Raw genomic sequence first — 25,573 nt, 5'->3', positions numbered from 1 at the left:
ATTCAACAATTGGTCCAAAAGGAGATCAATCTTTTCCTTCTCCTTCCTGTTATCAATTCTTCTTTCTCTCCTCTCCATCAGTCAGTTAGTAGTAAGTGAATCTGGTCAGTGTATCCCTTATTTTTCTCTTCCCCACTGGGTGTGTGAGTTTGATGTTATATACAACAGAAACACCACCTTTCTGAGGTGTGTGTAATTTCCCTAATCTAATTAATCAGTGTATATGTAAGGCGGGTAGAGCCTTGCGAGCCCCGTCAAATGTTTCTTGACGATAGGATTGGAGGAGGAGATCCCCTTCTCTGACTTCCTGTAATCCCAGATGGCTGCGAGGTAGGCACGGCAGGTGTCCACCTGCACACCAGAGTGGGCGAGGTGTGCCGAGAAGGAGAGAACGTCGTCCAAAGTACATGCCATGGGGTTGCTTTCCTTGGAGTCTGCCCAGTGGCAGAATCTGGTCCATTTACTTCTATACTGGGCCTTGGTAGCCTTGCTCCTTGCACCCTGTATGATTTCCAGATTGGTGAGGTGCCCTGCTCAGGTACCACGCTGTGAGGTCTGGTTTCTGTGGCGCGGGAAGATGTGCTGGGCCCGTCCGAGAGGCCGAGCAGCTCCAAAAACCATGGCCTGTCCGGCCACCATGGAGCTATTAGAATGATGTTGTGCTGGCGAAACCCCTTGATCTTGCAAATCACTCTGTGATTCAGCGGTGTTGGCGGAAAGGCGTAAGACCTCATGCCGTTCCACTGAGCTGAGGGCACTTCTTGCTGTGCCAGCAAGGTCGTTTAGCTGCCACTTGTAATTGTCCGCTCCCAACCTGCTGAGGTTGTCCGCCTCCAGGTTGGATTCCCCCGGGAGGTGGACTGCTGTGAGGTAGATGTCGTTTTCCAGGGTCCACTGCCACATGCTGATTGCCAGTCTGCACAGAGGAGGGGATCTGGTGCCTCCCTGCTTGTTGACGTAGTACATGCTGGTCGAGTTGTCTGTCTGGAGGAGGACAAACTTGCCCCTGACAAGTGGTAGGAATGCTCGGAATGCTAGCCAGATGGCGTTCAGCTCTAACCAAGTGATGTGGTATTCCTGTCCCTGTCGAGTCCAGGTGCCGTGGACCGAGAGATCGTCCAGGGTGGCTCCCCAGCCCTCAAGCGAGGAGTCTGTGGTGATGGTGGCCTGGGGGGTGGGCGGCCAAAAGGGCTTGCCCGTCCATAGGTTGCAGTCCCTGGAACACCATGTTAGGTCTATGTTAAGAGATGGAGGAACGTTGATCACCTCGGATTGAGAGCCCCGCTCCTGGTTCCATGAGGCTGCGAAGTGCAGCTGAATCCTCCGTACCCTCAGTCCCGTGTGTGGGACGGCTACTAGGAGCACAGCCAAGAGACCCAGGAGATGCTGGTACCACCATGCCGAGGTCCCCTCTCTGCTGAGGAAGTGGTTGGTGGCCCTCTTGATGGCCTGAGATCTTGTCCTCCGACGGAAATACCTTCTCAGAGCACGTGTACCAGATGAGGCACAAGAATTTCAGTCTGCGCGAGGTGCATCTGCGACATCTTGAGATTGAGCGAGAAGCCCGGGTCATGCAGTGTGTTCATAAGGGCATGGGAAGAGTAGAGCCAGTCGTCCAGGTATGAGTAGATGTGGAGGCCCTGCGCTCTGAGGAGGGCAGCCACCGTATTCATGAGCCTGATAAGTTGAGGCCAAAAGAAAGGACCTTGAATTGAAAATGGTAGCTCATGATCCTGAACCGTAGGAAAGAATGATGGGGCTGCCAAATCGGGACGTGTAGGTACGTGTCCTTCAGATCCAGGGAGCACATCCAGTCTCCCTTGCACAATGTCTCTGCTATAAAAGCTGGCATAACCATCTTGAATTTCTGAAAGGGTAAGGAGAGGTTGAGGGTGGAAAGGTCCAGCACAACTCTCAAGCCCACCTGGTTCCTCTTATGAATGGCGAAAATCCTGGAGTAAAAGCCCAAGCCACGCTGGGAGTCTGGGACTTCCTCCACTGCCTGGCTCTCTACGAGCGACCGGATCTCTGCCAGAAGAGTTGCTGTCCCAACTTGAGGGAGTGGAGGGGAGGAGGGAGGAGAGGCTGGGATGAGTAGGCGGTACCCCGTGGATACTACAGAGAGGATCCGGGGGCCGTGAAATTCTGGCACCAGTAATGTGCATGGAGAGCAAGCCTGCCTCGCAGTGGAGACACGTGTACCCGAAGGGGGGTTTCATGCCTTCTTTCCCTCAGAGGTTGTTGCGAAGGGGGACTGAAAAATACCCTTACTCCCTCCCCCTTTTTGTTGCTTGCGCCGGTTCTGAGACAGCGAGCGGTCCGGCTACCTGGATCTCCGTTCCTGGAAGCCGCGGAACCCTCCATACGTACACCCCCTGTCGGAGCGCTGCCGTGACTAGGTGTACGACTTGGGCGTGGTCTTTGTCAAGATGGATAAAGACTTGGCTGTTTGTGAGCTGTTTTCCTTCTTGTCCATATGTTCGTCTGTGGTGGAGTGGAAGAGCCCCCTCCCCCCCGAACGGAATATCTAATATGCGTTCCTGGACGTCCGGGTTGAATTTCGTCGCCTGGAGCCAGGCTGTCTTTCTCATGTCCGTGGCAATACAGATGGCATGGCCAGAGGCATCAATATGTGCCACAGTGGATTCCATGAGGTCCTGCACCACCAGCTTGGTCTTAGCCAGTCCTGCCTTAAAACGCCATTGGCTCTGCGTAGGGAGCTCCGTGAGGAAGTCTGCAATTTGTCAAAAATCGACAGGGGGCGGGTCACCTACGTAAAACCCTGCATACCCTGCACTCACAAACAGCTAAAGAAGGGGGGAGCTCTGATGCTGTCCCTAGATGCCAAGAAGGGATTTGACTGCGTGAGCTGGTCGTTTTTAAAAGGGGTGCTGGCATGGATGGGAATGGGATGTAGGAGGGTGTGGGGGAGGGGGGAGTTCGATAGCAGCCCTGTACGCTACCCCAGGGCAAAAGTGGTGGTTAATGGGGAAGAGTCGAGACCCTTCGGACTAGGCAGAGGAACCAGGCAGGGATATCCCCTGTTGCTGCTCCTTGTTAGGGAGAATTCTCTTATAAGGCTAATTTCCCAATCCTAGTGAGTCCCCCAGCAGCTTTGCTGGATTTTTGGGGTTTGTTTTTTTCTCCTGCTGAGAGTGAGACTCTTTTACTCCCACTCTTAGACATGATTTGAGGTATGTCTTTGACTTGTTATGTGCTTATGGGCTTTCTTTTTTACTCCATAGGGTATCATCTGTTTTTCTGTATGTGTGGTACACAGCACCCTCCGTGCAGTACCACAGGGGTGTCACAGTGACCCCCAAACATAGACTCCATACCCTGGGACTGACTACTGTCTCCCAGGGCATGTAAAGTCACCATTGGCTTTAATAGTCCAAAATTGTGAACAGAACCAGTACAAACCATCATATTGTGGAAGTACTGGAAGGGGTTAATTCGATTGCCCCTGGGTCTGTTTTCGAGGGGGCACTGTCCCATCCCCCCTCGTCGAGTTTCTGGCTGGTGGCAGTGGTTACCACGCAAAATATTCCACCGGAATATTCTCTATGGGATTTTCCCATTGATTTTAAACGCACCACTTTTTGGTGCAATGTTAAAGATACTGCTGGTTTATTTATTTAATATTAAATCACCGGTTGGGTCTTTTTGCCAGAACTCGATTCTAAAATGGCTTGTGTGTCCGTCTCTGTAACTCTAACCAAGGTCGAGCCCTTTGTTCCACTATTTTGGCAGGCTTCTCCACAGAAGCCCTCCAAATGGTGCCATTCTGTCTGGGTTCCACAGGAAGGGTGAAGGGGGGAATTGGCACCCTGGACTGCGTTGCCTTAGCAACCCAAGTCGCACTCTACTCTGATTGGCCCAGTGGTGAGCCGCCCGGCTCTCCACTTAGCATGTGTGATTGACAGCTAGGCTGATGAATGGGGGTTTTTCTGCATAAAAGAAGGGCCTTTGGGACTGGAACTTCAGAAGTCACCACAGGACCTAAGAATCCGAAGAGGGACAAAGCTGAGCAATCTGCAATGATGACACCACCGGTGAAGCCCTGCTGCAGCTACCTCACCACTTGCCCGACGACAAGAGAAGATCTTCTGCTGACCGAGTCTTCTTCCTCTGAGCTGGTGGGACCAACTAGTTCACCCTTTTCGCCTTCCAAAGACAGCCCTTGGTCGAATCGCCCGTGCCAAGCACCCCGGCGGCCGGATAGCCAAGCTCACCACTTTTGACCGCAAATAAAATGACTGCACCTTTTAATCGGGAACTCCGCGGCTTGTTTCATCCCTGTGCAGTGCAATGACTCCACGTTTCCTCCTCGACGAGATCTTCTCTTCCCCAGGTCGGAACCACAAACCTCAACCACTGCCAGGAACAACTGCCCCCGCTGGAGCTTCCTTTCTCTTAAGGTACTGTGTCATGCCTGGCCTCCCCTTTCTACAGAGTGCTAAAGGTGACCCTTAAATCCTTGGCTTCTAAACTGGGTTGGCTCCAGGCCTTCTAACTATATCTTTTGACTCACCCCAACCTCTTTTGAACACTCTGCAAAGACTTTCAGTGCACTTTAAAACGTGTGATCCTGGGCACATTTCGCTTTACTCCATTTAAAATGGGCCTGGCCTATGAACTTTGGCTCTACAGTATAACCTGCCTTTCTCCCCTTGCTCTGAACTCTTAAGTGTTGGGAACTTCTTCTGCTCTGCCTTTTTCTCTCCCTTTAACTACATTATCAGAGTGCCATCTAGGTTAAGCGCTCAATTCTGTCTTAACAAATAGTTGTGCTTTAACCCTGACTTGTCTGATAGTTTTCAAGGGAGGTGTGTATACTTACCTGACTGTGTTTTAGATTACTTTTCGTTGAGAGTGCTAGTGTATTACCTAAAGTGTGTTTTAAATAAATAACTATATACTTTTTATACAAAGCTGTGGTCAGTGTTTGTTTGCTCTACTGTGTTTTGGCCCTATTGTGTATACATACTGCCCTACTCTTGTTGGATTTTTTCAAAAAAGGCTGGTAAAATGATGTACAAAGAAGCCTGTGGTTTTTTCCTTGTAAGAGCTAGGAACAAATGGTTTGCTGTGCTGAATTCCCAAATTTCCTGGCGTTCAAGAACAGGTTGAGTTGAAATGAATAAAAATATTTTAATGTGGTTTTCAACCGTTTTGTGAGAGGTAGGCGATTTTGGCCATTTTTGCCAATTGGACATGCATGGACGGAATGGAAGCAAATGGTAGGAAAGCTGTATTGGAGGACAGAAAGGCATACATTTCTGAAAAGTAGACACAATTCCAAGTTTAGGAAGGGGTGATTTGCGCAAGTCAGGCAAGAAGTAGGTAGGGGAAAATTCCATTGTTTGGGGAAAAAGCAGGAACATTACTGAAAAAAAGGTATGCAGTGGACATGGTTAGCCTGGTACGGCAATGGCTTCTATGCATTTTGAGAAAAACAATGCTCCGCTACATCGCCCCCGCCCCCCCCGAAATCACACATTTTTTGTAATGTTTCACAAAACAAGCAGTACCACAAGCCAAAAATCAGAGCCATGGTACGCAGGAGTTTTATGCTTACGGCCTAAACAGACGTACTTAGCATGTGTAAATCATGAAAACCAATGTGGTGAGGAAGGGCAAGCATACATCTTTTGAAAGAGCTAATGCCGACCTTTTCAGGGGTAGGTGACTTGTGCAGTTTACAAAAGTGTATGGTGCCTAAAAGCAGCAACGAAATGTAGGTCACAATTGGGAAATTAAAGGGTTGTGTGACAAAGGGCAGCAGCAAATGGATCGAAATGATATGAAAACCACGCAAACACAACAAATGTCATACCTTCCCACGTTGCCACGGGTGTGCCGACGAAAACAGTACCTCACATTTGTGGGTGCACCTACCTGGGGGTAATGGGGAAAGCCAAAAATGTAGCAAACCCCAAGTCGTTTCGGACAGCAGAATCTGATGAATTTTCTCCAAGTGCACACCATACAGATTTGGGCCTAGGGTGTCCAAGCCACCAAGGAAAACTGGGAACCCCATGCATTTCCGAAAAGAGGACACCTGTGGGAATCTGCAGAGGATTGACTTGCGCTAATCGGCCCAGAATGTATTACCCAGAAGCCCGGCAAAGTCTGAAATGAGGCAAAAAAAATACACTATTTCCACACATTCCTCTCGACTCACCCATCGAAACATGCCCCCAACAAAGCATGGCCTACCGTCCCCCGTTCACACAGGTGTCCTGATGAAAACGGTACCTCACATGTGTGGGTGCACCTACCGGGGGCGCAAAAGGAAAAGTGTAACCCGCTGGTAACCCCAAGCCTTTCGCCACTGCCCATTTTGTTCATGTGGGCAACCTACAGATTTGGGCCTAGGGTGTCGAAGCCAGCAAAGAAAACGGGGAACCCCATGCATTTCCCAAAAGAGGACACCCGTGGGAATCCGCAGAGGTCTGCCTTCCGCAAAATGCCCCAGTTTTTATTAACCACAATCCCCGACACATTGTGATATTTCGTGGGGAAAAAACACAATGTTCACTTTGTCTGGGGTTCTGGGTAATAAAGTCTGGGCTGCTCCGCGCAAGTCAGACCTCTGTGGATTCCCACGGGTGTCCTCTTTTGGGAAATGCATGGGGTTCCCTGTTTTCCTTGCTGGCTTCGACACCCTAGGCCAAATCTGTTCCACTTGGTGTGGGGGGGCCACCACCATTTCAGGGGGCCAAAAAATCCCTATGGCACCCACCCCCCCATCTCCATTCATTTCCGTTTTTGTTTTGGCCCTCTTCCCTGGGGGGCAGATGATCAGCCATCTGCCCCCAGGGTTGTACACATATGTACCCCATGCTTTTGGGGCTGGGGGGGCGAGGGCTGCTTACTGTAAGCAGCCCCCACCTCCCCTCCGCATTCAAAGACATCCCTGGTGTGTAGTGGCCATTGCTGCCCACGCATTGAGCGCCCTGCGCCCGTTCCTCAGGCAGAAATGCTGTCACAAGGGGTGTCGTTGGAAAGGGGAGAATCTCCCCTTTCCAAGGACACCATTATCGAAAAGAAAAACCCTGGTGGCTAGGGCCCCCAAAACCCTCCCCCCTTCCCTTCACTTTTTTTTTCTTTTTTTTTTTTAAGCCCCCATCCTTGGGGGAAGATGGTCCCGTCTGCCCCCAGGGGTCATTATATATGTGCCCCCATGCTTGGGGGATGCAAGGGGGAGGCTGCTTACTGTAAGCAGCTCCCCTGCCCCCCACATCACAAACATATCCCTGGTGACTAGTGGGCATTGCTGCCCGTGTATCGAGCGCCCTGTGCCCGATCCGCAGGCAGCAATGCTGTCACAAAGGGTGTCGTTGGAAAGGGGACAATCTCCCCTTTCCAACGACACCTCCCTCGATCTCCAGCCTGAAATACAGCCGGAGATTGAGGGGGGAAAAAGGTGAAGACTCACCTATTTTCACTGCAGCAGCCCGAAATAGCTGCTGCGGTGAAAATTACTTTCATGTTGGCGTACTTAACGCACGCCGACGTGAAACTGAAGGTAATCCAGCCCCCTGGCAGTGAGGGGGGACCTCCCTCTCACATACCCCAGGGGTTGGATTACAGTTTTGAGCGATCCCTGCTTTGCAGGGATCGCTCAAAACAAGGTGCCAAAAAGGACAATCTATCTCGTCCTTGGCACTGCGTATGCAATGTCAAGGACGAGATATCTCGCCCTTGGCACTTAAGGGGTTAAGAACCTAACCGAGTCCATAGAGGACAAAGACCTGCAGGGAACAATTACTCCACTCTTCACAGAAAGCCTAGCGGAGGACACTGAATCACAAGTAAAAATAGATAAGATACACAGGGTCGGCCCCAAAAGAGCAGCAGAACCAGGGACCAGATCAAGGGATGTTTTAGTGGCCACAACATCCTACACCCAAAAGGAGCAGATATTGGGCAACGCGAGATATGCAATCCTGATGTGAGTAAACGACCAAGAAGTCCAACTGTATCAAGATCTAGCTCTGTCCACCCTGCTGAAGAGACAGAAAATGGGCCCAGTGGTCCAACACGTAACGGCCAGCCAAGTGAAATACAAATGGACCTTCCCATTTGGTCTCTTGTTTACCTGGGAAGGGACTCAATACAGGATAACCACATGCGAGGAAGGGGAGCACATCCAGGGGCTACAACAAAGCGACTAAGGCACCCACGACCAACAACAAAGGAGAGAAAGAGGCCCAAACAGGCCGGAGGGATGGAAAACACTGTTGAAGAAAAGCAGAAAAGGGAAGAAGAGACCGAACCTATCGGAACGTAGAGATGTAGAGACGTAGAAAGACAGACCACACAACAAGTAGAACATGAAAACACATGGAAGGGCGAGGACTCACCTGGAATAACATAACAGGCCCAAGGCAAAGGAAGAAGGGTGTGTTTGGAATATACAGTGGGGTTTACGACCCACCACAACTGGAACCTGAGGTGGATAGGGGGCCATGAGGGCAAGATCCTATGTCCGGGCGCATATAGGAACCTAGCCCCGCCTAAGGGGGAATGGGAAGTTGGGGAGGGAAAGGGGGAGGCAGGAAGGAATGGATGGCGGAGGAAATACAAGTTAGTGAAACATGAAGGTTCAAGGGAGCTCCACGGAAAAGGGACATGAAAAATAATGGACCATGTTTAAGAGAACCACGAATCAGATAAAGATCCTGTCACATAACGTCAGGGGAATGTACACCCTGACAAAAAGGACAAAACTGGAACGGCAAGCATGGAAAATGAAGGCTGATATCCATATAAAGAAGGGCAAAAAAAAATAACAGATGAGGATAAGGGGGCCATGCACAAATACCTAAGCCAAAGCGGAGGGGAGGAGGGCGGGAGTTATTGCCATATAAAACCAACTCAAAGCACAAGTACAGAATCGTCGGGCGGATAAGGAAGGGAGATACCTCTTCTTTAACATAACAATGGAAGGCAGACATCACCCTGGCATCTATATATGCTCCTAACACAGAACAGGAAGGATTTCTTAAAGGAACCCTGGCGGCACTGGAAGAGTTTGCGACAGGAGATATGGGGGGAGGACCTAAACATAGCATGGAACCCCAAACCGGACAGAAGCGCCAAAATACGAACAGAGACGAGCGCCCCTCGAAAGCATTGAAGAAGGCGTATGATACGCTGACCCTCCATGACCTCTGGCGAGCAAAGAAAAGAGGACGAGGCTTCACGCAAAACTCCCACATATACAACACACAATCTAGAATAGATTACATGTGGGCCTCCACGGGTCTGGTGGGAAAGGTGGTGGAGATAGAAATTGGTCCGTTTATGGTCATTTCATTTAAAACCATTGCATCTAATGCATTCCATCGACATTTTTCCATCTAAAAAATGTCCATCTAATGCAGTCTTTCTCATTTTTTGAGGGGGGTCCCCTCACACCCCAGTTTTTAACCCTTTAAAATGCACCTGAACAAAAACTAACCATTTACCCTGCCTCCCCCCAAAAACATGCATTAGATGGACATTTTTTAGATGGAAAAATGTCGATGGAATGGTATTAGATGGAATGGTTGTGGATGAATTGACTAGATACCAAATTGGCCCGATCTCATTTTAGGACCATGCCCCAGTAATAACCACCTTCAAAATCCTAAGTCCTAAAGGAGGAGTCTGGACCTGGAGATTTCCAGCGGACATATTGCAGGACATCACGACAGTAGATACAATACAGGAAATGATAGACCTCTACTTCACCGAGAACGACACAGGTGCAACCCCCCAGGGAGTAATATGGGACGCATTTAAGGCTGTTCTACAGGAAGATCTGATAGCTCTGAAGGCCAGACGAGGCAGGCAACGCACAAAATGGAAGAACAACTAGAAGGAAAACTTGTAGAAGCGTGACGAGAGCTTATAAACAACCCCAGCAGGAAGGCGGCGAAACTGGCTATGAAACATATCCAAGGTCAACTGGGGCTGCTTCAAACCAGAAAGGCAGAACTAGCCCTCCTAAAAACCAAACAGATATATTATATCACCGCCAACAAACTTCTGGCATGACAGCTTCGCGAAAAGGGTCAAAGAATAACAAGAATGAAGATGAGAAACCCACAAGGGGATATTAAATCAACCAATGAGGAGATGGGGAAGATAATGAGGACATATTAACAGACTCTGTACCAATCCAAAAATCCAAATGCAGATAGCCAGAGGACCTACCTTGAGAACATCCCACTACCCCAAATATCGTAAGCAAGCAAACAGATGCTGGAGTGGGACGTTCAACAAGAGGAAGTTATCCAGGCAATCAGGAAACTGCCGAAGAACAAGGAGCCAGGCCCGGATGGCTACACAGACTTTCTACATAAAATTCCAAGAAATACTGGCCCAGAGACTGACCAAACTATTCCATAGCTTCAAAACACAAGGTAAAATAACGTCCTCAATGAACCAGGCGAAACTGGTGATATTCCCCAAGCCAGGAAAGGACCCAACACTACCGGGGTCATACCGCCCAATCACCCTAATCAACCTGGACGTCAAGCTTTACACAAACATATTGGCTAATAGAGTCTCCGGGCTGTTACCAACGCTTGTGGCTCCAGACCAAGCAAGATTTATCCCAAGGAAGCAGACAGCGGACAATACAAGAAGGGCGAGCCAAATCATTGAAAAAGCAGAACACACACACACATACCCAGACGATTCTAGTCTCACTTGGTGCAGAAAAAGCATTTGACAGAGTCGAATGGACACAACTGTTTTTCACAACGGTACGCATGAGCTTTGGACAATCGTACATGCAGATGATTAAAGCCAACTACAAAACACCCACAATGAGGATATATCACTAAATGGCCTCTTATCGCCCCAAATCGCACTGACCAGTGGTACAAAACAAGGACGCCCATTGTCATCCCTTATGTATGCACTTTATTTGGAACCATTATTGATAAGAATACAAACACTACAACAGATAAGAGGTATACAGATGGGAGGAGAAGAGCACACAACAATGGCCTTTGAGGACGACATGCTCTTGGCCCTGACGGATACAAACCAATCCCTACTGGCTCTTCGGGGAGAACTGGACCTCTTCAGGACCATCTCTGGTCTGAAAATCAACAGGCACAAATAAGAGATCCTGAACCTGACAGCGGACCCGATCAAAATCGAGGAGTTAGCCAGCCCAAACCATATGAATAAGGCAACGGACAGCATTACATACTAAGGGATCAAACTAATGCTGTCGGTAACACAGCTGTACACCGCCAACTTCCCAAATCTGCTAGCCAAGCTAGAAGCAGACCTTACGAAATGGAACCCCCTTAACGTCTCATGGTGGGGTAGGATGACAGTCGTCAAAATGACCGTCCTACCAAAGCTCCTTTATTACTTCCAGACGCTCCCAATAAAACCTCTGAAATCATTCTTCAAGTCACTAAACAAAATGATATCCGCTTACACATGGCAACACAAGACACCAAGAGCGGCAATGACAACACTAACAGCGCAGAAGAATGAAGGAGGGCTAGCACTCCCCCACTTTAGGAAATACTACGAAGCAGCACAGCTACGGGTTATAAAGGAATGGGTGGCACAGCCCCATCAACATATATGGGCAAGGCAAGATGAAGCGGTTACCGGGGCGCGCCTAGCAGATCTACTATGGAGGGACAAGAGATACAGACATCCGAATACCAGAATAAGCAAAATCATGGGGGCGGGATTAGAAGCATGGGGCGCAGCGACCAAAAGAGGGAACCTGACGACATAGCCGTCACCCTTCACCCCAATGTTCGTAAATCCAGACTTCCAACCAGGAATGGAAGACAAAGCATACAACAGCTGGATACAAGCGCGTTGTACAAAAATATGAGACATGTATAAGGGGCCAAAATTTAGGGCGCTCCAGGATTGCATTCAGGATGTAGGAGTAAAATCAACTGAAAAGTATCAGCATCTGCAACTTACACACTGGCTCTCGGCCTCCACCAACAGAGAGGCCGCTACGAGACAACTAACGCAGTTCGAAACATTCATGACAACGGACACAAGATTCCACAAACTGATATCAAACCTGTACAAACAGGGTGAGGACGTTCAATGGAGATACATGAAGAGGTGGGAAAATACGCTGGGAGAACCAATATCGCGAGACCAATGGAGAGATGTATGGAACAAAAATCCCAAACTGACGCGGTCTATAAAGCTACGAGAAATGTGGCAAAAAATCCTTCTCCAATGGCATCTCACTCCTGAAAGATTACACACAATGCATCCCACCGCTAATGAGAAGTGCTGGCGTGGAAGCCAACAACTAGGGGACTGGAAACATATATGGTGGGAATGCCCGGTTATAACAAACTACTGGAAGGCAATAAAGGCACAAGTGGGGAACATGATACAACGAGCCGAAGGAAATCAACAAGAACAAAAATCAAAAGAACAAAAATCAAAAGAACAAAAAGCCATTGGAAAGGCAAAGTTCTCCACTGATTTTAGGGGAACAATTGTAGTATGCAAAAAAATTTACAAATCTAGGTGGCTGGTGCCAGGAGAATCTGAATAGTGAGACGCAGGTAGGAGCTAAAGTGAAAACAGTTCACTTTGCATTGCGATCATTACGAAAGATAATCCCCTATATTCCGATGGAAGGAAGGGCAGTTGTGGTGGTGGCAATGACTAACCCCCAACTGGATTACTGCAATAGCTTTTAAGCAGGAATTCCTCAAAAACAAATGGGGACATTCCAAAGAGCACAGAATGCAGCAGTAAGAGTAATTGGAAATATGAAGAAAAGAGACCATGTGTCATCAATGCGGATATCTCTCCATTGGTTGATGGTGGAGGACAGAATCAAATTTAAGATGGCATGCCTAGTGTTTAAATGCCTTAAAGGGCTTGCACAGCACACCTGGCTGATAAAGTTTCATAATACCAGCCGAAAAGGAATCTACGCTCACAGGATAAGCTCCTACTCTGCACTCCACGAACAAAATGTGTCTTGAGAGGAGACAGAACCTTTGGAGCTTATGGTCCTAAAGTTTGGAACTAAATCCGACTTGAAATTAGAAGTGAGAAACTTTGGACCTTTTTAGAAAGCGACTGAAAACGTTTTTATTTAAATAAACAATGAAAGTTAATCAAATTAGAATGTCTGCTATGTTATGCTCTCTTCTCATGAGATCTCTCTTTTTCTAGTTATCATCTGCGCCCGAATACGGTTTATTGTGTCTGGTGCGCGTAATAAATCATTCAAAATCAAAATCAAAGATAGGATATGGCTAGCTGGCATGTGGGACCCCGACACAGAAAACGTACATGAAAAGACAAAAGAAAAGGATGATGAAGCTGATCATAGCGGCATAGCTAACAATAGGCCAACATTGGGAACATAAAGACCCGCCTACACAAATAGATTGGCTCCAGAAAGTATGGAAATTAGGGTCATTGGAATTGATAACATGCAAGATCCAAGGAATACCTGGAGACTTTCAGGCAAATTGGGGAACTATCCTGTTATACTTAGAATGATTACATGTTCCAGTGGTGCCCACACAAGATTTGAATCCTGGACATCTTTTAACCCAAGCAACAACAAAAAACTATGGACTTATGGACTGCATCCGCCATCCATGAAGTGGGGTGGGGGGTGAAGGGAAACTGTGATTATTGTTATGTAGACATGTAAAAGCAACAAAAAGATGGGATACTAATTTTGTTCACCTTTGCATCTTATTATGTCAAGTTGTATTTTATTAATAGGGGAAGTGATGGACCAACATTTGATGTTTACCTACCCGATATCTCAGTGATCAAAATTGAGGGACTACCATAAAAGAAGCCCTAGAGGTGAAGTTGACCAATTTCAGCGGCTACAGAAGAGAAAACCTGGACCGAATGAAAAGCCCCTAAAGTTGGGAAATATTTAGGAGAAGACTTAGTCAACAGTTACTTATGTCCATGACAGTGGTCATCCTTAAAATGGCAAACCACTGGACCATTGTGACTCATTCCGCTCTATATCCCCATTAAAATCAGAAACAAAGTTGCTGGTCAGGCTATTAGACAATCACCTCGCAAATCGCCACTTCTGACATTAATTATCCTGACCAATGCGGCTTCATGCTGTATAGGTCTATGCATATGAATATTAGGAGATTGTGTGGCCAGGGTTAGGGTCAACTGTTATAGAAGACAGGGGAGGAATCTTTTACCTGTGGCCTTGTGCTAGCCATAGAGCACTTAGCCTGGTGGATCCTCCAGGGACTGTGAAGGCATCATGAAGCAAGACACAGACAACAGATTCAAATTCCAAACAAACACTTGTATTAACTTAAATGTCACGATGGCAAAAGATCTAACTTGCCCTGTGCTAAGGTGGCATTTCCCACCTAAATAAAACTAAAGAAAGTTTGATTCAAAAAGTTTTGAAGAATCTGTCTGTGTTCAAAGACCTATACTTGCTCTCACAACTGATGCATACAATGTGTAGGGATGGCAGCAACCAAAAGAAAGCATCCAACAAAGATCTGAGCCTCTTCCAGCTCGCAACTTCCTTTCAGCTCCCTCCCCCCCGCCCCCTACCAAGTATAAAACGGTTCAAGCAGAAGTCTCACAATTACCTCTCATGAGTTCATTTAACCAGTACTCGGGGTTCCCTTCCGCAAGTAACACAGCTCCAAGCACAAAATAACCTTGAGATTTAGGTCTCAAGTCAATAAATGGTTCAAGTCTCATTGTTCCCTTCCCCAACACTTAATTTCAGCAGCGCAAGAATATCTTTTGTCTCTTTAAAGTTCTTTGTCACTCTTGTGCTCTCTTCTTGTGGTTGGTTATTCCTGTACAAATGGTAGCCTTGTTGGAATAAAGTGCAAAGTTTTCACTCAGTTCAGCATTCCTGTGGCGCCCTCCTGACACATGGGAACGAGCATCTCGACCACAGGGAAAAAGGACAGCCTCTCCACACCGCTCCCTTCACAATGTTTGGTTGGATCAACAGAGCACCAGCTCCTATGCAACGCGTGGTTTTCAAGTGAAGTTCCCTGCTGCTTACACCGGCCTTCCTGCTGCTTCTCCTGTTGATCTCTTTGCTGGTGGACTAGTCTATTTTTATACACCTGCAGCTCCTTGACAGGCTGCAGGTGTGAATGTCCAATCAGCCCTGTTTGGCCACAATTAAAGGGACATGCCTGATCTTCACTGCTCTCAACAGGCATCTTCCTCGTCCCAATAGCAGTGGTAAAATAGTTTAGTCTTCATTGCTCTTAGTTGCCTCTTCTTCATCCCAGTACTGTCAATTGTCATGTATGGCAAAATAAGGGGAGTTGACTTACAATAACCTATAAAGGTTGGGGGAGGGTTGTATTGGTCATCAGTAGAAAAAGGGGGATACCATGTCCCTCCCAAGGGCTCCTTATAATTTCTCACCCTCTTTCTGGATCTTTGAGGTTTGTCATTCTTTCTAATGTTATTCTGACCAAAGCGAATGGGGTGACAATATCCCAAAAAGGTTTCTGGGAATAGGCATATATCACGAAATGGAAAGGGGCAATACTGTGTCTCACCTGAGAAACCTTCCTTCCCATTCCCCAAGAACCATCCACCCAGGTGATCCTCCCTCGCTTCTCCGCCCCCAGGGTCAGGATCCAAAACCGATCGCCTTTCCCTGGCCACCTGTGCAGAGGATCCAGGGGAAATAGATGTGAGAATGCCCTCGGTTTCTCACAGATCCTATTGTGTTAGACTTCCTATGATCCTCAGACAGAGAGGACAGGGTATCCCTATATGCTAATGACCTTTTGATATATCTCAACAATCCTATACTCTCAAACCTTAGGGTGATGGACATTATCAAAGAATTTGGGAGCCATAATAGACCAGGCATAAATCAGGGAAAATATATGTGCCATCTAGTGAGGGGGGATGTGCACACAATTCAGAGCACCTGCACAGTGAAATCAGAACAGACAACCTTTAAATACTTAAGCAGTGAAGTGATTAATTAAGTCAAGAGAGGATTGTTTCCGCCTAAATCAAGAAATTATGAAAGAAAACTTTCTAAGAGCTGTGGTCCACTGGTTGCAGCTGCCCCCTTCCTTGCTAAGCAGAGAAATGCTATCTTCACAATTTTTAAAGTGGACTGGTTAGTCGTATACATTTCATTGTCAACATATAATCGTGTTCTTATTTCTTATAGTAAGGTGTCCCACACTGTTCCCCAGCCTACCCTCTCCTTTCAAACAACCCTTCTCTCGCCCAACCCCTGCCTAAAGCCACTCCTTTAACTATACATACCTCTCATAGAAATTAAATTGACAAAACAAAGTCACCTTAAAAATTGTGGAAACAAAACCATTACAAACATTAAAAGTATAGTATTCTGCATATTTATATATACATTTATCAACCAACCCCTTTTAAACTTCCAGATCAGAGTTAGAGTAACTTGAGGGGGCTGCTTGGGGCTCTAGCGTACTTAGGATTGCCTTTGATAGATTGGCAATATCAACTTGAGAGGGGAGTTCAGGTCTTCCAGACCAGCAAAAATACCTTGGGCATCTCACATAGTAACAGACAATGATTAGCCAAATCTGACAGAAATTATCCAGCAATCAGATTGGAATGAGTTACTCAGTACTATCTACCCACATGCTTACAGCAGCTAAGTTAACCATCCTCAACATTGGATGAAAACAGAGGCTCCATCGCTCAACATGTGGTGGGGAAAAATGTGGTATATTTGTGCTAAGGAGAAGATCACTGCCACCCCTTATGATTCATTAACTAGAAATAGACACACATGAGGACCTTTTGTAACTTTTGCGACTTTGAACGACAGTAGCCTGCAGATCCGTCGTCAATGTAAAGGAGCGTCATTATTGGTGGAATGGATGGACGCTTTTCCGAGGCTTTGTTTTATGATTTTCTATGGGCGAGCATCGGACCCCTGTGCGGCTTCGCCTTGGTCAGCTACAGAGGATTTGGACGTCCTCTTTCTGTGACAGGGTTTATTTCTTTTTTTATTTGCTCCTCTTGCTGTGCATGCTGCAGACATTATTATATGTATATCACTGTTCTTCTGCCATACCTCTTCCCAATTGTTTGTTTGCTTGTTTTGTTTTTACTTATCCTATATATACTGAAAAATGCAATAAATATACAGGTAAAAAAAAAAAAATTCCAATGCATAGAGTAAGATTGCGCTATCCTCTCTTTTCTCCAAGGAAAACTAATTTTTACACCAATTTATAGAAAAAATTAAGTTCCACAATATGATGGTTTGTACTGGTTCTGTTCCCAATTTAAGACTAGTAAAGTCAATGGTGACTTTACATGCCCTGGGAGACAGTAGTCAGTCACAGGGTATGGAGTCTATGTTTGGGGGTCACTATGACACCCCTGTGTTACTGCACTGAGGGTGCTGTGTAACACACTTACCAAAAATACATGAAACCCTATGGAGTAAAAGACCCCATAGCCCATAAAACACATTACAAAGTCAAAGGATATCTCAAATCATGTCTAAGAGTGGGAGAAAAAGAGTCTCACTCTTAGCAGGAGAAAAAAATAAACCCCAAAAATCCAGCAAAGCTGCTGGGGGACTCACTAGGTTTGGGAAATTAGCCTTAACAGAGAATTCTCCCTAACACCCAGGATGGGCTTTAACCTGCCTGTTGAGGCGAGAACCATGGAAAAGTGCTTTCCGAGATGGTACTATGCAGGATTCCTGATAGTTTATCGAGAATCCCAAAGAAGTTAGGGCCTGTATGGTCTCTGCTGTGTGTTGGGATTGCCAGCGCATGAGAGCGGTATCGGATTAGCCAATCATCTAGGCATGGATAAACCTAGATTTCCTTTCGATGCAGGTGCGCTTTCGGTTGATTTTAGACAAAAAAATGACAAAACGCAGGAACTTCTGGTGTTTGAAATAAATGGAGATGTGGAAGTAAGCATCCTCTAAGTCGCTGGTCGCCAGGAAATCTCCTTCCAGTTGACCGAGCACATGCTTCAACGTGACCATCCTGAAATTTTGGGACTTGAGAAATTTGTTTAGGCGTTTTAAGTCTAGAATGGGTCTCCACATTCCTGCCTTCTTTCGCACCACAAAGTATATGTAGTACACTCCAGAGCCCCGCAGGCGCAGAGGGACTGGTTCTCTTGCCTCTATGTTTAACATGGTTTGAACCGCCTTCAGTAGCTGCGCATGTGCTGCTCTTGCCTGTGACAGGAGGAATGGGAGGAAATTTGTCCAGGAATTCCAGGATGTGACCCCGCTGGAGGATACTGAGCACCCATTTGTCTGCGGAGATGTTGCGCCACTGGTTGATAAACTGCGATAAGCAGCCCCCCACTGTGGGCTAAAGTGAGGGCCCTGGGCCGGATCAGCCTTGCTTCGGCATCTGCGGTCTGGATGTTGGAGAGAGACATTGCTGGGTTCCTACTCGGTTGACTTGGGAACATCCCCTATATGCCTCCTAGGTGGTTGAACAGGAGGGCTGAAGATAGGGTGATGTGAACCCTTTTCTAGGTGGTTGAACAGGAGGGCTGAAGATAGGGTGATGGGAACCTTTTTGAGGACCTCAGGACCTTCCCTTTAGATGAGCGAAAGGGTATCCTCCTCTGTTGGAGTCTCCAACCAACAGGTCATTTCATTGTCCATCTTTATGGACTGAAAGGTGTCGCACACCGCCTTCCCGAAAAAGTTATCACCATCGAATGGCATGTCCACGACATCTGTACATCGGTCGACCACTCTATTGCCCATTTTCCAAAAGCTTGAATCAGCGATCTGCTGAGCAACAGTTATCGTAGTGATGGAGGCTACCTCTCCCAAAGCTAGGACTTTGGCCTTCTTGTCATCCGGGTGGAAGTCAAGGATGAGACCCAACTTACACCAAAGGCTCTCTTCATATCCTGAGAGAATGGATAACGCATTTGGTGGCTTTGATAGACGCCACAATCGTGATGATGTGCTTCCCAGTCACGTCCAGCTTCTTACCCTCCTGATCGGGAGGAACCATAGAAGGAGGATGGGTTAGAGGACCTTTCTCTAGCTGCAACAGAGATCACAGAGAATACAGATGGTTGGAATCTGAAACCTTTCTGGGCTGTCTCGGGGACCCAGTATTTTTTCTCTAAGTGGTCCCTCTTTGCAGGGGTTGCGCTATGGGTCTTTATGACCAATAGGCCATCATCCCAAACTTAATCCAGAAGAGGAGCCGAAACAATAGTCTCCCTGGAGTACTACCAGCATTCAAAAAGTAAGCCTTCCGTCTTCAGGAATGAAGTTGAACAGCTTTGCCGCCCGCAAGATCATTGAATGAAACAATCTCATCTGGCAGAAAGTCTCTAGAGAACACCTCTACGTCAGGAGGCTCCCCATCTGTGGGAAACGTAGTCATCCAACTCATGAGTCCCCTGTGTATCCTGGGTCATGACAATATTGTTATCTGTGTCGGTGTCTGTCCGAGCTGCCTCTTTCTCCACAGGAAGAGAAGCAACCAGCAATTGTAGAGGTGCAGCCGGGGCTGGATGAGACAGTTCCAGCCTGGCCCTAGTAAGACATTGGAGGACTCCTTGCTGGGGCAGGTATGGGTGCTGCCAGATGTCCGATACCAACGTGTGATGAGTTGCCAAATATCCATTGACATATCTCTAGGCGCTGTAGCAGCTTGCCTCAGGTCATGAGGCCAAGGGCAAGTAGGTCAAGGCGTCTGGTGAGATGGCTGAGCCCCTTGCTGTGGCTGCCATGATCCAGGTCAAATAAACCTGCCTAGAGGACCAAATTAATAAAGCTCATTCCCAACAAAGAGAACTTTTAAAATCTTGAAGGAACTGGAACATCCTAACCAAGATAACACAATTGATGTCATTAAAGTCGCTGATTGGTGTACCTCAATTCAAGATGCTATGCTCAATTAATAAAACACTATCAAAAACAAGATTGAAATCACTAAGAAGGTGATAACTACTATTAACACTGGAATTTTGAGTCTCATCCGAAGAATATGGAAATCAGAGGAAAAGTTCTCTTTCAAACCAGTCAGTGAATCCGAACTGACATCGATACTGGAAAATCTTAAACCCACCACTTGTAAAGGGGATGTCCGTCCTGCCCTGGCCATCAAAGCTTGCTCTCCGATACTTATTCCCGCTTTGATTAAATTTCTTAATGCCTCATTTAGAGAAGGTTGTGTTCCTAATACTATTAAGAACACATGTATCAAACCCCTACTAAAGAAAAACTGCCTTATACCCATCAAACCCACTGAACTATCGTCCTATATCCAACTCCCCATATCTGCTCAAGATCTTGGATCGAGTAGCTTAAAAACAGGTATCAGAATATCTTAAATCCAACAATATTCAGAATAAATGGCAGTCAGGGATTAGAGAAAGCCACAGTACAGAGACAGCACTGCTGGATTTTAAGTCCAGAATGCTGCGTTATATGGACAATGGACAGACGGTCATGCTCAAGCTTCTAGACCTTTCCGCCGCCTTCGACCTGGTGGACCATACTCTGCTGGTCACCAGGTTGGAGGAGGTGGCAGGGTACTCAAGGTCGGCAGCATGTTGGGTTGAGTCTTTCCTCAGCAAGCACCAATGCTGGGTAAGCAATGCAGTTGCGGAGGCACCACCCATTGAACTCATGCAGGGAGTACCACAAGGGGCTTGCCTATACCCAGTATTCTATAATATTTTTACCATCCCATTCTTTGACTTCTTGGAAGAAAACAAAATTGAGTTTAATAATTATGCCGACGAGACGCAATGTGTCGTCCCCCTTTCGAGCAATTTTGTGGAGGACAAACTCATGATCAACAGGATATATGGTCTGATTCAATGCTGGATGTGCAGTAATGGGCTTGCACTTAATACAAGCAAAACGGAGTTGATGCTGGTAGGCACAGAAGCTAAAACTCATAAAATGGAGAGGGAATACGCAGTTCCAAATTGATGGCTGTGAGATTAAAACGGAAAATAAGGTGAAGACCCTTGGGTTCTATTTTGACCATAATTTGAACATGAAGGCACAGGTCAGTAGCCTGGCTTCATCTACTTCATATTAAATCAAGCTACTGGCACATTCACGTCCATTTATCTCCAAAAAAAAATGAGAGGTACTGGCAAGGATCCTAATGGGATCCAGACTTGATTATTTCAGTAGCTTGTTAGTGGGTCTCGCCATGACACAAGTTAATCGGCTACGAGTTGTGCAGAACAAGGCTGTCAGAATCACAATGGATCTTAACAGAAAGAACCATATTTCTGATGCGAGAAGGAGCCTACACTGGCTCCCCATGAAAGCAATAATTGCCTTTCGACTTCTTCTAATCACTCATAAATGCCTTAAAAGCATAGCACCAGCCTACCTGAAAGAAGTCCTGGAAGTGAAATCTAATTCACACAATTTGAGATCAAACAACACCATACAACTAAAGATTCCGGCTTGCACATTGTCTCAAGCAAAAAAAGGAGCTTTTCTCCGCAAGTAGCCACCTCTGTGTGGAACGCACTTCCTGTGAACCTTAGAGAGGAAATGTCTACATTTGTTTTCAGGAAGCAATTAAAGGCATTCCTGTTTAGCTAGATTGTTCCTGCCCATGCCCATCTGATTATCATCAACCTCTGTGCCTGAATGGCGATATCTTGTTATGTATTGTCATTGTCAGTGTCCCTGTTGATGCCCCTAAACCCCCCCAACCCCGACTCAGTGGTGCACATTATAAATTAATAAAGTAAAGTAAATTAATAATAAAGTACTGGCAGAACGGAATCAGGTTCTCCTTGACCGCCTTCTTGGTCGTAGTAGAATACCTCTGGTAGGTCCTCTTCCCAAGGACTGGAGGTCTGAATCACTGGGACTGGGGATGAGACTCTGGGAGACCCCAACAGAGACAAGGTGAAGAGTGATCCAGCCTTGGTGGGTCTTGGGAAGAATGCGAGAGCCGAGGCAATCACTGGGGCCTGTGACCCACTAACCTTCTATGGTGGTCTTGTCACGTCTTGGAGGAGAAGGCCTGGCAGATGGAACATCCATCTGCATCGTTGTCTGGATGCAAGCAGTAGATGCATTTGAGATGCAATCGAAGAAGTTTTTCAGGCAGCATTTTTTCTTATGGCATCCGTCATGGGGCGTGTAGAAGGCCCAAGCTTGGGCCTGCAGCCTCACACGGTCTAGAGATCCAACGATGGAATGGATCTTGTCCGGCAACAAGTCCCTGCCGCTGGAGGTCACACACTGACTGAACAACAAGGAATTTGAGACGATTTCTCACAAAAATAGGAAAAGTTATCGATATTTCGATAAGCGAAACACGAGGCCTCTCAACACCACGGAAACGTGCAGTAAAATCTGTAGATGGCCGGGGGTGGAGCCCAAGAGGACAAATGTCATTGGCTGTGGCATTATGACCCAAAGTGTTAGCAATAGGTTATAGACGAGATGAGCAGTTTTAGCTTTAAAATTAAACTGCTTTAATATTACTGAGGATTCCCAGTCTGACGACAGGGAACACTCATGAGCATGTGATCCATGTAAGAACCCCATGCTGGGGAAGTAGGACTAGTAGAAGTAAATGTAAATTCTAAACTTTATCACATTTAGTAAAAGACTGTTTCAAAGTGCAAACAAAGTTTAATTAACCATGTTAAGCATCTTTTGGATGGTTCCCAACGTCATTTGAAAAATAAACTATATAGAGAACACATTTTTACCCACCAAATACTACAATAAGGCACGCAGAGACAGTGGCATCAGAAAAACATTAATGAAAGATAAATACATTGTCTTCGGAACATACTGCATGACACAGAGCCAATCAAAAGGCAAAAACAGAGTAGCTTAAATGCCTCAATTTCTGTCCTGCATTGACCCATAAAACACGTTCAGTTCCCTACAAGGTTTAGACAAGGCTTTAGACTTGTTCATATAAATAGATTTAATGGAAGTACATCAGTTATCCTGAAGCATGAGTGCTTACCTTTGTCTTTGCCATATCCACCATGTACTGGTCACCCTTGACACATTCCATCACCTGGAAACCATCCCTGTCCAACACCTTAGCTTGGGAACTTCCAGCCACAACCAATATAACGTCACCCGTGCTACTATACTGCAGAGTCTTGATCTGGTGACTGCATTAAAAAAGAAAATGAAATCATGATCTACTGTATAACAATTTTTCACCTAATACAATAGCAGCATTCCCTTTCATCATAACAGACACAGGAAGGCTCTGCATGGCCATAATAACTGCCCATAATAATTTTTATTGTTGTGTTTTTTAAGAACAGACACTCTACTGAAAGCAACTGGCTGACAGTATCCAATGCAAAAGGCACCAAACGTGCCTAACACCTAAGCATCATGACCTTAAGTTCACATCTTTTTTGCAGAGAATGAGAAATTTCAATAGACCACTTTCGTAGCAGTGCAGAATGGGAGGGCAATGAGGAATCTGCAGGAGAAGAATCCATAGAAAGAACATTAATTAACCAATAAGCCTGAGCAGGGATTGCATTACCACTTAAGATAATGCCCCGCAGGCCATAGTTACAGGCCTGAGCAAAGCACAACCTGTAACTATGGGCCTAACTTTGTGCTCGACTATGTGCCTGTAACTATGGGCCTGACTGTAACTATGGCCTGACTTTCCAATGGCCTCCATGGAAAGTCAGTTTTGCCTTTCCATGGAGGCCATTGAAAAAAGTAAACAAATAAAATGGCCACCATGGAATCAGGGAACGACTACACATAGTCCCACCTCTCTTTCCATGGTGCTCATTAAAAAAAGTAAACAAAAAAATGGCTGCCATGGAAAGGAGTGAAGGGACCATGTGAAGTTCCTTCTTCCTTTCCATGATGGCCTGTCACAGATTGGGAGCGGAGCGCTGGGAACAGAAGTGTTCCCAGCATGTCCGCTCCCGAAAATGAACATTAAAGAAGATAAGTGGGGGTTGGAGGTGGGGAGGGAATTCTGTTGATGGGTGGAGGAGGGAGGCGAGAGGGGGCCACACTTACCTCGTTCCCCGGCGGGGGAAGATAGCAGCCTCCAGCCGCGAGGTGGCTTACAGCGGGGGGGATTACTGCTGGTAATTCCCCTGTTCTGAGCCTTCTCATTGGCTGAGAGGCTGCCACACCCTCATCCCCCTCCAGTCCCAGCCGGGTACTAATGGTAAGTAATTCCTCCTTCAATGGATTGCATTCTCCCGCAGATTCCTCATCTGACAGACTCCCAATGCAGTACAGAGTATGGAAGCTGGATGAAAGCCCTCAGGAAAGGAAGCTCTGCCGAATCGAGCATCAGATTAAGCAGTAATGCGTAGTAAACGTGTGCTGCTGGACATGTCTACTTCACTGGCACACCCCTTTGCAAGGCAGATTATGCCACCACGCCCCCGGTACAATGTGTCTTGATGCTTGGAGGCAGGTCTCCCCGCTCTCTGATAACCCTCTGCAATGAAGAGAATAATCCAGCAAGAGATTTTCTGTATGGACACAGCCAGACTCTTCCTGGACAAAGAAAAAGACACAAAGTTGGTCATCACGCCTAAATTCTGCCATCATAACCACTGTAAGGTTGTCGAAGGAGACTGGCATAGTGATAGCATGATTTGGTTATAAACTTAGATGAAGGTGAAATAGTTCCTCCATATCCCCAACTTCTAAGAGGGGTTTCCATGCCTCAAAACGAATACTAAAAGGGTCTGTCAGAATGTCTGTCAAATTAACTTTCACTGTCCTATGTCATAACCTACTTCTATCCCTCAAAATACACAACAAGGGCAGGGGGGAATGAAACCCTTACCATGGCTTCTTCACCTCAACTCTTGGTTCAGGACCACTAGAATGATTCCCTTCTCTTGGTCTGCTTTGGCACAAAGCCAGGGTGAATTACTCCCTTTCTGTGGCGTCTCTATCGCAGCTTCTCTTTTGGTACCAGGAGAATGACTCCCTTCTCCTGGTATAGCTTGATAGAGTTCCTTTTTACTGCTTCCAGCGTGATATTCCCTTTGTCTCTGTGACTTGTTTTCAGAAATGTCCCAAATTTTGTCAGGATCCTAGACCCTTCTCTGGGTTCTAGTTGCCTCCTCTTGACCACTCGCAAGTTTCGCTCATTCATGTTGGTGTCCCGGCCCTTCTCTTGTACCTAGTGGACTTATCTCTGCTACTACAGTGAGGAAGACTTCCTCTATGCTTTGGTTTACTTCTGTTGGGGTCCCAGACCCTACTTGTATGGTCAGTGGTGGTCTAGTTTCCACTGTTATGGAGGTCAGGGGCCCAGACCCTTCCCTGGTAGTCAGTGGGTTCATCTCTGCCACTGTCTGGAGGACAACTCACTCCAGTATTTGCTTGGTGCTGGATCAAGTCCCAGACCCTTTTCTTGTTTGGTTTGCAACCTCTCGTCTCTCTCCCTCCCTCCCTCTTGTGCTAGGCACACTTCATTCACTGTCCTGCCAAGAGTTGCCACCAAGGAGATTACTTGTATCATTATTTTAAGTTAACTTGCATTCATTCACCAATTTGATACCTCTATTGGTTCCCACGTTGCACCCGTTGTCTTCACTGACT

At 46.6% G+C, this 25,573-nt stretch overlaps 1 protein-coding gene across 3 annotated transcripts in view; it reads right to left on the bottom strand.

Moving 5' to 3' along the window:
- Positions 1 to 25,573, bottom strand: part of WDR70 (WD repeat domain 70) — a 2,341,596-nt gene that overhangs the window by 1,467,151 nt on the left and 848,872 nt on the right. For all 3 annotated transcript variants that reach the window (XM_069627151.1, XM_069627149.1, XM_069627150.1), the window contains exon 7: positions 22,983 to 23,136. In XM_069627151.1, the coding sequence (XP_069483252.1) occupies positions 22,983 to 23,136 (154 nt within the window). The remainder of the gene's footprint in view (positions 1 to 22,982; positions 23,137 to 25,573) is intronic.

Source organism: Ambystoma mexicanum, chromosome 6p (assembly GCF_040938575.1).
Source record: "Ambystoma mexicanum isolate Mex_15411 chromosome 6p, UKY_AmexF1_1, whole genome shotgun sequence".
Lineage (NCBI taxonomy): Eukaryota > Metazoa > Chordata > Amphibia > Caudata > Ambystomatidae > Ambystoma > Ambystoma mexicanum.
Note: the sequence above shows the minus strand (reverse complement) of the source record. Positions and strands in the feature narration are given on the sequence as shown.